Source organism: Acartia tonsa, chromosome 7 (genome assembly GCF_053477335.1).
Source record: "Acartia tonsa isolate MP-2025a chromosome 7, ASM5347733v1, whole genome shotgun sequence".
Taxonomy (NCBI): domain Eukaryota; kingdom Metazoa; phylum Arthropoda; class Copepoda; order Calanoida; family Acartiidae; genus Acartia; species Acartia tonsa.
In genome coordinates this window covers 34,336,169-34,348,817 of record NC_137266.1, presented here as the reverse complement: position 1 = coordinate 34,348,817, position 12,649 = coordinate 34,336,169, and the positions used below count along the sequence as shown (strand labels likewise).

The 12,649-nt window shown below is 33.5% G+C and overlaps 1 protein-coding gene across 3 annotated transcripts in view; it reads right to left on the bottom strand.

Moving 5' to 3' along the window:
- LOC145323641 (histone-lysine N-methyltransferase SETD7-like) overlaps positions 1 to 12,649 on the bottom strand; it is a 31,932-nt gene that overhangs the window by 15,861 nt on the left and 3,422 nt on the right. For 2 of the 3 annotated variants that reach the window (XM_080166042.1, XM_080166044.1), the window contains exons 3-8: positions 9,633 to 9,727; positions 9,063 to 9,081; positions 5,658 to 5,752; positions 5,055 to 5,115; positions 2,358 to 2,455; positions 505 to 589 (exon numbers count right to left, since the gene is read on the bottom strand). In XM_080166042.1, coding sequence (XP_080022168.1) covers positions 505 to 589; positions 2,358 to 2,455; positions 5,055 to 5,115; positions 5,658 to 5,752; positions 9,063 to 9,081; positions 9,633 to 9,727 — 453 coding nt within the window. The remainder of the gene's footprint in view (positions 1 to 504; positions 590 to 2,357; positions 2,456 to 5,054; positions 5,116 to 5,657; positions 5,753 to 9,062; positions 9,082 to 9,632; positions 9,728 to 12,649) is intronic. The other variant, XM_080166043.1, reaches the window with a different exon arrangement.

Below are 12,649 nucleotides of genomic sequence, written 5' to 3'. Positions count from 1 at the left end.
TAGGTTCATAACCCACTACCTCTACTAGACATCCTTATCATAAGTTAGATATCTACCTGTAGCCTAGGTTCATAACCCACCACCTCTACTAGACACCCTTATCATAAGTTAGATATCTACCTGTAGCCTAGGTTCATAACCCACCACCTCTACTAGACATCCTTATCATAAGTTAGATAGCTACCTGTAGCCTAGGTTCATAACCCACCACCTCTACTAGACATCCTTATCATAAGATAGATAGATATAGAACTAGATAGCTACCTGTAGTCTAGGTTCATAACCCACCACCTCTACTAGACATCCTTATCATAAGATAGATAGATATAAAACTAGATAGCTACCTGTAGCCTAGGTTCATAACCCACCACCTCTACTAGACATCCTTATCATAAGATAGATAGATATAAAACTAGATAGCTACCTGTAGCCTAGGTTCATAACCCACCACCTCTACTAGACATCCTTATCATAAGATAGATAGATATAAAACTAGATAGCTACCTGTAACCTAGGTTCATAACCCACCACCTCAACTAGACAACCTTCTTGTAAAATATCATCATCAAACTTTCCCAAGAAACCCAACCTAAAAAATAGGGGGGAAAATATTTTTTTACATTGAAATATTATATAAATATATATAATATATAAACGATCTTGGAGGAAAAACATATATTAACATTTAAAGTGAAATAAGAATTTTGTTAGATTATTCAACCAAGTAGTTTAAAGGTTTTCTGATACTCAAATCAATCAATTTAGGAAAAAGAACAAGGATGACAACATCCATAAGTAGCGAAGCACAAAAAATTGTGGATGGGAATACGTAGAAGTAGATTTAAAGTGTATTTATTAAAATCAAGAATAGATTTATTGGAGAAAATAAACACAAAACCTTGTTTTATTTTGTATGATGAAGACGGTTAAGTAAATTACATACTAGATGCACATAACAATGGGGGAAAAAAATTTGAAACTGTTAATGCAAAAAAGTTTTAAAATTGGACCAAAAATACCAAAGATATGGGGAAATATGTCAAACATATGAAAATAGCCAAAAACCTGCTAAAAGGCAGTTTGGCCGCCATTGTTTCTTTTCTTAAAACACCAGAAATTTAATGTTAATATCTTTAACTGAACAATTTTTGAAAATTGGACTATAAACACCAAAGATGTGGGTAAAAATGTGATAAATACAAAAATAGCCAAAAACCTGCAAAAAGGCAGTCTGACAGTCATTGTTGTTTTCTTCAAATGACAGGAAATTTAATTTTGATATCATTAACTGAAAAAATTTCGAAAATCGGACCATAAACACCAAAGATATGGGGAAAAATGTGAAAAATATAAAAATAGCCAAAAACCTGCAAAAGGCAGTCTGACCGTCATTTTTGTTTTCTTCAAATGATGGGAAATTTAATTTTGATATCTTTAACTGAAAAAATTTTGAAAATCGGACCATAAACACCAAAGATATGGGGAATATTTGGAAAATATAAAAAATAGCCTAAAACCTGCTAAAAAGCAGTCCGACCGCCATTGATGTTTTATAGTTAGTTGTGCTCCTTAATGATGGGAATGTTGTCAAAAAATTTCAGCTCTCTATCTTTTATAGGAGCCGAGAAAATCACGTTTCCCCCAATTCATTAATTACGGACGGACGGACGGACGGACGGACAGACGGACGGACAGACGGACGGACAGACGGACAGACGGACAGACGGACGGACGGACATTGTGAATTATAGAGTAGCTTCGCTACTAAAAAGGACAAAAAAATATAAGACTTTTAAATAAAATAAAAACTAACTGTCCCTTCATGTACATTATTATCAATTCTGTGCTACAGGCGTCAAAACGAAGACACATAGAAATCCTATTACTTTTAAAAGGAAGTAAAATCCTCTAGTCATACTTACAGAAAAAAAATTGAAAAGGCTAGGATACTAGTGGCTGCGCCCTTAGCATCTAGTAGATCTGTATCCGAAGGGGGACGGAGTGGGCAAAAATGATGTAAAAGATATCCTAAAACCATCCCGGGACCTAGTCGAAGCTATCTTACTAAGGAGAATTTCATAGGTTTCAGACAAAAAACAATATGGTAGGATGGTATTTTGTCTGTAGCTTGTGTTCGATAACTACAGAACCGATTGAGTTCTCCATTTTATGAAAGCTTAAAACAGGCCATTGGATAGTTTAAGGCTATTCATTTTTTAGATTCAAGTCTTGGGGTGGTTTTTAAAAAATATTTTGCTTTTCCAACTCTTAGAATACAGGGCTCTACTATGCTAGGGGCGCTGTATAACTGACTGTAACAGACTGTTAGATATTTCATAGAATAAAAAAATGTATACCTACAATCCGGATACAGGTAAAGAATATTGTCTCCAGAAAATGACAGGGAAGGTGAGATTATAAACCCAGAACCAGGTAGGCTTTTCCAACATGGTCCCTGAAATTATAATAAATTAACGAAAAATGAGGAGATATGAAATAGTTTAATTTTTAAAAACAATTTTTTTCCAACTAACTTTACAAAATATTTTCGCCAGCCAAAAATATGTAAACAGTTTTCAGCACAATAGCATTTTGTAATTTTTGTATTATTGTGAAGACCATCTCTTCGCCCGTTTGACTTGTCGATAAGTCTGAAACGTTTTGATTTTCGAATAAAGCTGCATTAAGATGTCTATAAGTACTGAAAAATCTCCATTACAATGAAGAATAACATATTTTGGTAATTAAAAAATATTTTTTTTCTGCTTTGCTACTAATGGTCATTTATTTTCCCTGTCAAAAAATAGCGTAGTTACAGTGTTAATTTGCTGTCGATGTTTCGACAGTGTCGACAGTATATTTACACTATAACATACAACTTTTTCAACAGGATTGTGTCAATTTATGTTACATTTCTGTAACTCTAGCTGTAAATTAATACTTAAAGAAAATCTAAGTGGAGGTCAATATAACAACATTCATAAGCAACGAAGCACAGAATTGATAATAATTCAAATAGGTTTCGAAATAGATGAATTAACAAAGTCATCGGGTAGAAAAATATATGTAATAGTTATTTCTCGCATCGTATTATAAACGGCTTCCCGCGGATATAGAATGTACAATTATGAGATTAAAACTAGTTTTTTAGCCCCTAGGTGCCGAAGGCGCCGTCTAAAAAACTGGTTTTAATCTTATGATTGTACATTTTTATATTCGTAGAAAGCTGGATACAATACGATGCTAGACATAGTTTTTTCGTATGGATGAGAACCGGTTCCTATCCACCGGATTCGAATGAATACAAGAGTAGTTATTTCTCGCCTTCGGCACCTCGGGGCTAAAAAAATTGGTTTTAATCTTATGATTGTACATTTCTATATTCGTAGAAAGCTGGATATAATACGATGCTAGACATAGTTTTTTCGTATGGATGAGAACCGGTTCCTATCCACCGGATTCGAATGAATACGAAAAAAGAAATTATGACAGTCCATTTTCCCAATGAAAAAAAAGGAGGACAAAGAAATCTACACGAAAAAATTCCAGACTTCATACTTTAATAGCAGTTCAGAATATTAATTTATTACATACATCTTTCCGCGGATATTAAAACAAAATCATAATATCAAATCCAGTTTTGTTAGCCCTAAAAAACAGGTACATATTTTATGATTATTATTTTAATATTAATTGAAAATTATCAGTAAGACTATACATGATTTTTCAGTAATGCTAAAAACCGTTTATAATCCACTGGATATCAATCGGTTTCGAAGCCATACTGGAAAATAAATTTCGGCAAACATAAAATATTATTTAAACCGTTATTGAAGAACGGCTGGATTAAATGAGTAGATGCTCTTTTGTCGTAGGAATTTGACTAAAAATATTATCTAATATAGATTTCTACTGAACGATAGGACAGACAGACAAACGACAGACATTGTTATAATGTATATTCACAATGGAAACTTATCAATTTTACTTGGAATTCCTGTTTATTTTTATCTGTCAGTCCAACTAAAAAAACTTAAGTTTTTCTTTTGTTTTCGTTCACATAGCATAACAAATATTTTTGAAAGCGAGTATACTCTACAGCTAGGCCCTGTAACTAAGTCATTTTAAATCCGCGACCGTGGCTCAACACGTACCGCATCGCTCATCGCCATAACTAAAAACATTAAAATTGCTCCTACTGCTGTGTTAGGTGTGCGACATTAATAATTAGTAGGGAGAATGCCTTAGCCCAAAACAGGCGCAACTCATTACCATGCATAGTTAGAACTTTCAGCCTAAGGTCATGCAGACAAAGAGTTAGGTGATTGATAAATTGAAACTTTGTTTGTTTATTACTTTAGGGCAGGTAAGTTTGGTTATTTAAACAGTCGGTAAAGGAGAATCATATTGGTTCGGTTTTTTAAAGCTTCGCTATTGTTAACACATCATCATTATTGTTAGTTTACGTCAGCTATGATAAGAATTGTTAGGAAAGTAATACTCATATTGTTTAAAAAATTAACCTCAGTGTTCGGATAAAATAGCATAAACATTTATTTTAGATAGATAGAATTAAATTACAAAAACACCTCATGATATTTAATTTGTAGAAAAGGTGTATATTTTTATTTTGTTATTATATTTCATAACTAGCGGCTACGCCCCTAAAGGCCTATAGAGTGTGGAGTTTCGAACCTCCCCATTTCCAATTTTAGTTTTTAAAAGAAGAAAAAATTTAATTTTAAGGTTGTCTTTTTTTAAAGAGGCAATTTCTCTTGGGAGGTTGGTGGCAACCGCCACCAATATAGTTATAAACCTTACAGACCCTATGAAGCGCTATAACTATATAAGGAGAATCATATCGCTTCAAGAGTGGTTAGCGAGATACTTCGGTTCAGACATTCAGACATACAGATATCCTGTTACTAGCGTCTACGCCCCAGGACCAAAACCTTGGTCAATAAAACCCTGTTTAACTATTAACTAATAAATTTTACAAATGTATGCTAAAAGGACTGTTATTTCACATATTAGCGCAATAATAAATATATTACCTTTAATTTACCATCGATAATGCAGCCAAAAAAGTCTAAGTCTCCGCTCTCATTTAAAATCCTAAAAAGAAATAGTTATTATATTTTGATAAATGATTTTTCACTCTGGCTCAGAACCGGTTCTAATCCAGTAGATTAAATTCTTCTTAAAAAATAAAGCTACTATAAACTCATGGGTTTAAGTATGTTTTTATTTTGGTGTGGGGCTATTCACATTTAGTGAAATGGAGCGAGAGCAAGGGTTAACACCCCCCCCCCTTAAACTTCATTGAATGGGTTATCCATATATAAAAATAACAGGATGATTATGTGTCTGTCTGTATGCATCAAAAGATCTCTCTAACCGCGAAACAATGTCTAACTTTCAATAGGTCCTGGGGGGAATGTTATTGTTTATAACTCTTTTACATTAGCCTCCTAAGGGAAATAGCTCTGGAAAATATTAACGTCCAACATATTTTTTCTTTTTATTTTAAAAATACAATTAATAATATCTTCTTTTTTATGTCTGTCTGTCCATCCGTCAATAAATCTGTCAATGTTCTTTTACTGAATAACTTTCTATCTATAAATGTTTTGGAGCTTTGATAAAAATTAGTATACCTACAAAAACCATTTAATTTGCCCTGTTTAGTTCCCGAAGCCTCCACCAGAGCTCCAGAATCCAACTTTAGCCTCACATACCCCTGGCGTGACAACTAAAACAAGAATAATAACGTCCATATGTAATACACCTTTTTGAGGAAATAATAAAAATAAGATTTTTTCATGAAACATTTATATGTCTTTTTAAAATGAAAATAGATTACAGCCATTTCGTTTAGATATTCAAACCTGATGTTTTTTAAATGTCCAAGATACGCAAAAATTTTATATAAAGTTTGGTGCGTGAAGAAAGTCGCTCAAAAAATCAAATGTGACATCATAAAAATGAGCGATTATCTATCTCTTTTTTAGGGGTATTCTTTCCCACTTCACCTCTCATCTCCCTTATTTTTATGACGTCACATCCTGATTTTTGTGCGACTTTCTTCACGTACTAACTTTTGCAGTAATCATCAAAAAATTGTAAAGTACTAATTCTAAAAAAATGTAATGCTTTTAGCCCATAAAACTAATTGAATATAGGCCAAACAAACAAACAAAAATTTTGAGACCACTGTTTTGTAGGCCCTTGGGCCATAAAATTAACGAGAAAACATTAAAATGCTTGAAATAGTGGATCGAAAAAAAATAAACATATATGCCTTTTTTTATTCAGAAAGGCATTAAGCTAAAATATAAAAAAACTGCATTCGAATATTTTTTTATGATTTTAACCTAAAGGTCCAAATCAGACTTTTAAATTGACCGACAGAAATAATCCACTTGTATAAAAACCTCGCACCTAATTTTTTTAAATAAATTTCTAAAGAAAATAATTTTGAAAAGAAACATGGTAATGATTTTAAGAATTATATTCGTTTAGCACTTTTCATCAAATCAAATTATATGAAGCCAGTACCATAAAATTATTATCTAATACCCTAGAAATTTTTTTATCAAAATTTTCTAAAAACAAGATTCAAAACACCTTTTACTTATGAACTCCTTTTTAAATTTTAGAACTTTTAAGGTTTAAAAATGTATATACGTATGCACTGAAAATCTAAGAACTTTTAAGGTTAAAAATGTATAGACGTATGTACTGTGTTTTTGAGACAGCTCAAGAAATGTTTTGATGTTAATTTATGGTTCAGTTCCTAAAAAGGGATCTTGGACAAAGTAGCTTCGGACAAAGTAGCTTCAGGACAAAGTAGCTTCCGGACAAAGTAGCTTCAGGACAAAGTAGCTTCCGGACAAAGTAGCTTCCTAAGGAAAGTAGCTCTACTGTTAATAAAGGTCATGGCCGCAGCGCTCGGCCCCCTGGCCTGCCTAGCCGCGGGCGCTCGGCCCCCTAGCCTATAACCTAACCTAACCAAAAAATCGTAAAAACATTATTAAACTTGTAAAAACAATATTAAAAATTGTAAAAATCTATCAACCACTTTTAGCAAAATCCTCGAAATTCTAAACCACCTATGTATTATCAGTTGATGATATTTTTCTTAAATAAATGTTCTGAGGCTAACATAGGTTAGGTTAGGTTAGGTTAGGTTATAGGCTAGGGAGCCTAGCGCCCGCGGCTAGGCAGGCCAGGGGGCCGAGCGCTGCGGCCATATTGGAGACTATTTTTCTTAAGAAGCTACTTTTCTTAAGTAAATGTCCTGAAGCTACTTTGTCCGGAAGCTACTTTGTCCTGAAGCTACTTTGTCCGAAGCTACTTTGTCCGAAGCTACTTTGTCCAAGAACCCTAAAAAGGTGTTTTTGAAAATATATTTCGATTAAAATTAACATTTATGATACATGAGTAGCGAAGCCTAAAGTATACAAGGATGACAACATCCATAAAAGCGAAGCACTGAAACGGTAGGACAAACGGACATTAATACTTATATAGTGTCAGAACTGAATAATCAGAATATAAACGTATAAGAATCGGAGCAAAATTGTAAGTAAATTTGTTGAAAAACTGCTTGATACAGGATAATGTTTATGGACATACTTACATTTTTAGGACTTGATTATAGAGTTGCTTTGCTTATAACATAATACTTTGTTGTCCCAGGAATCAACATACCAAAAATCAGATCAATCGGATGATTAGATCACATAAAAATTTGTTGATAAAAAAGTAAAAAAAATCAACATGTTTAAAATGGACGTGCGGACATTTTGGTAATGATTATAGAGTTGCTACGCTTTCTAAAGGAATCACCATGCTAAGTTTGAAATTGATAGGACAATTCTAACATGCCTAAATTAACGAAAAAAACTATCCGTTTGTGACGGACGGACGGACCGACCCTAATTATAGAAAAGCTTCTCTTTTAATAAAAACAATGGAATCTTCTATTCATATTTCAGACTTTAATCGTAGAACGTATCCTATAATAAATGATGGTTACCGGCGCTGGGGAGGGAGGGGAGATTGAACTGTAAATTACAATGGTACACAAAGTTTGATAACCACGTTATCTTATTTGTTCGCTCAAACACTAGTAGTGTCCAAACCTTTCACCCAATAATTTTAATCTATATATGAGGATAATTTTGTTTGTCATCATCAGGGTGAATATCCATTTATTAACCATTGTCTTTTCCCTTCAGATCCCCCAATTTATACCATATTCCTTCAATTTGACGGACGGACTAACGAACTAAATAAGGTTGCTTTACTATTTAATGTACATGTTAGCATGAATTAAAGAGTAATTAAATTTAAATTTCGAAGAAGACCATTCATTATTAAAGTCTGTTTACGTTATTTAACACTAGCGGCTACGCCCCTAGAGGCTTCTAGTGGCACTTTAAATGTTTGGTTTTAAAAAAATAATACAATACCTTGCAATGTTTCAAAGAAGTCTCTATCAATATTATACGATACTTTGCAATGTTACGTAGGAGTCTTTATTCGAGAGAAAAAATTTCGATTTATTGTGATTTCTCTTGGGAGGGTGGTGGTACCCTCCCCCAAAATAGTTAAAAACCTTCCCAGGAACTATGAGAAGGTACCCTGTTAAGGAGAACCCGATAGGTTCAGCGGTTAGCGAGATCCTTCGGTACAGACACACAAACATCCTGTTACTTTAGTATAAGGATATATCTCAAAATATATAGTGTATTTCCAACCATAACACATAAAAATAACACATTGTACCTTGTTGTATTAGGAATAAATTTTCCAAATATTTAATACACGTACGGACTTGGTAACGATTATAGAGTACCAAACCGTTTTAGGAATCATCATGGAAAGTTTGAAATCGATAGGACAATTTTAACAGATCTAAATTAACGAAAAGAGTTAACCGATCCGAGCAGACAGACGGACGGACCGACTCTAAGTATTGAAAAAAGCTTCGCTTAAAAAAAATTAGATAATCTAAGCTTTAAAGAACATGAAATAAGCGCTAAAAAGATAATTACCTTACTCTTGATGTTATCTAAACAGAAACAAAATTTGCCTTTAGATCACCAAACCTTTTAAAATATCAAATATATTTTTTTGGCATGAAATAAACTAGAGGCGAGGCTGTTTCCATGACAGGCCCAACAACCAGGGGAAATAGTATCTACCTTTCTGTGGAACCACCCGGGGTATTATGTAAGATAACACCCTATCATTACACGACCTTTGTCTGGTTGTACTAACTCTGCATTCTTACAAATATCACTATCAATTTCAGTATCAGCAGCAGGTATCCTTTTTTAACGTCTCTAGTATGATACGGTGTGGTCCAGACTCAGACATTGACAATATTGATATATACAAAATACATTACATAAATGCCTCGTTTTTTTTCTTAGAAGGGTATAATAGGTTTGTCCTTAAATGGGGTACCTATCTATTATAGGAATCATCAAACAAAGTTTGAAACGACAGGAGAATTCTAACATGTCTAAATCAACGAAAAGAGCTAACAGTTACGGACGGAAGGACCCTAATTATAGAAAAGCTTCGCTTTTAAAAATTAAACCCTTGCAAATTTAGTTCCTGTAAGTAATAATCTGAGAGCTTGGGGTGGATTATCCAAAATATTTTCACTCTCTGAACTTGAATCTGTACTGAACATGTGCAGCAGCTGAATTATCTGAAAAGTAAAAGAATAGAGGGGGTATGAATTATATGTGACTCTGCCCACAGGGCGGGGACCCTGTGTCCCAATTTTGTAATGGGTCATTGAATTTCAAACAGTAATATAAACACAGCCGAGTCCCTGCAAACGAACAAAAAGCAATTTGCTAGCAGACAAAAAGGGTCTCCATCACTTGGCGAAGTAGTTGTCTGAACTATACAGTAGAGTTCTAACCAATAATTTCACCGAACTGTTTTCTTATTGGTACAATTTACTGATTAGGGATCTTCATCTTCTAAATATACATTCCTTAGTAGATATGTGCTATCTGCAGGCATCTAAGGGATAAGACAATAGCCGATAAATTGATGTACATCCCCAATGATGATACACAAAATTTCAACTTCTGTTAGTGGTTGAAACGATTCGACACCTAACTTCATGAACCAACCGATCAGATCCACAAAGTCCCCAAAGATAATAATTTAACGAATAAGAAAACGTTATTATAAAACTTTGGGGACTAGTGTGATAAACAGCCGTAGCCCTCCCTAGGTATGTGGTAGAATTAACCACACCAAAATAAATTCTTGCATATATTTTGCAACAAGAAACATGATATCAAGTAATTATATATATTAGGTGGTTAGATGAATACCAAACATTACACAAAAAGAATAACAACATCCACAAAAGCAAAGCTTATCAAACCAGACAGATATTGACAAATATAATGTTACAACGCATTTATAGTTAAAATATATTTAGAAGTCTAAATGAAAATTCATTGAAGAAAAATCTTCAAACTACTTGAATACGATTGATTACTACAGGCAAGGCATACTAACATTGTACAAGATGCTTTTTTATAACCTTGTGTCTTATCTTCGTAGAAATCATCATTCAAAATTTTTTTTTATATAAAATAGTTCATATCAATATAGTTGAAAATGAAACTTTTGATGATCTGTTAATAATTATCATGCTAAGTTTGAAGTCAACAGGAAAATTATAATTACTAGCGGCTACGCCCCTAGAGGCCTCTAGGGGCACTTGAGGAGGAGAGAGTCGAATTTAATAATTCAATTTCTTATTTTAGATTTTAAAAGAATAAGTTAAAAAATATTTTACGTTTGACGCTTATTTTTCGTTGAACTCTCTTTCTAAAATTGGGAAATTTTTAAAAAATTTAATTTCTCTAGGGAGGGTTGTGGTACCCTCCCCCAAAATAGTTATAAACCTTCCTGGGACATATGAGAATCTACCCTGTTAAGGAGAACCCGATCGGTTCAGCGGTTAGCGAGATCCTTCGGTACAGACACACAGACACACAGACATCCTGTTACTTTGGTATAAGGATAGAAAAACTTCACTTTTAACAAGGAATGGATAATTTATCTAAATATTAACTATGCTTTGCGCTTCCAATTAGAGGAAAATTAATGAAATATAAATTAATCTTCATACAAACTTTAACAACAATATTCTGAATCCTGATTAATAACTCTGGGGACGGTTGACTTTTATTGTAGGTCCCAAGGTACTAACAATCCAATTATTGCAGACAACCCATTGATTGCATGACCTTTATCTTGAAGTACTGTACTAGAATTAATGATTTGTGCGAAAGCGTCCCTTATATTCTTACTATAAATGTCTTACATCAATAGAAGAAGTAGACGTAGTAGACGTCTTTAGTTATGACGCCGTTTGGGGCCGAGATTCGATCCCATCACATTTCCAATAACAAGCACATGCTATGTGTTACGCTACAGTCGCGGATTGAATGTGTCCCTAACATATAGGAGATTTTAATTTAAGGGGACGAAACAAAAAAACATAAATCCAAGAAGACGAAGAAAGTCGCTCAAAAAAATTCTGAATTCAAAAAAATGAGGGATGAGGAGAGGAGGAGTGGGAAAGAAAACCCCTAAAAAAAGAGATGGATAATTCCTCATTTTTATGACGTCACATTGAGCTACTTTCAGCGTCTTCTAAATCCAACCCCAATACTTTATTGATAGGGTTGCCTAAAACCATCCATGTCACGTTTTGAAGTTTAGTGATTCGCGAGATCTTAACGGACAGATATAAATACCTTTCTACTTAATATTTGATAGAATTGATATTATTTTTAGTAAACTCTTTCCTGTTTCTGTGTTTGAATTCGTATTTTGGTTGTGTGAAACTACAAAATATCAGGGGGGGGGGGGGACATTTTGCTGTTTATTATACTTGTCCCCAAAGTTTTATAATAACGTTTTCTTTTATTGAATTTTTATTGGTTGGTTTATTAGGTTGAGTGTCCAAACGTTTCAACTACTAGTTGTAATCTGCAGAAGTGGTTATTTTGTGTATTATGATTAAGGATCAATTTATCGACCATTGTCTTATCCCTCAGATCCCTGACAGAATGTACCTCTGAGAAATGTTAATGTAATTTACTCCGAGTAAACTTTAAATAAGTTTTGTGGTTCATTTCAACAGAAATATCTTGTTATAGCGTAGGGGACCTAAGAATTTGCTCATGTTTGAGTATCAATAACTTGACCATAAATCACTAATAAAATATATTGGTTCTAAGGGATCTAAAGGGGTAAGACAATGGCCGATAAATTGATGTACATCCCGAATGATGATATACAAAATTACCCCTTCTGCAAATTAAAATTAGTGGTTGAAACGTTTGAACTTTTAACTTAATGAATCAACCAATAAAAATTCACTTTAGTCCCCAAAGTTATAAGGCCAACTAATAAAAAGCGTTATTAAAAAACTTTAGGAACTAGTGTAATAAACATCCCATTGTATCCATTATCTCTGATTAGTCCTTTTTTGTCATATCTTCATTATTCTGTGGTCTGGTTTCTGCATTAGAACATGACTTAAACCCTTGGCACCCTTGTGTATTAGTATTATGGAGTTAGATTTCATGAA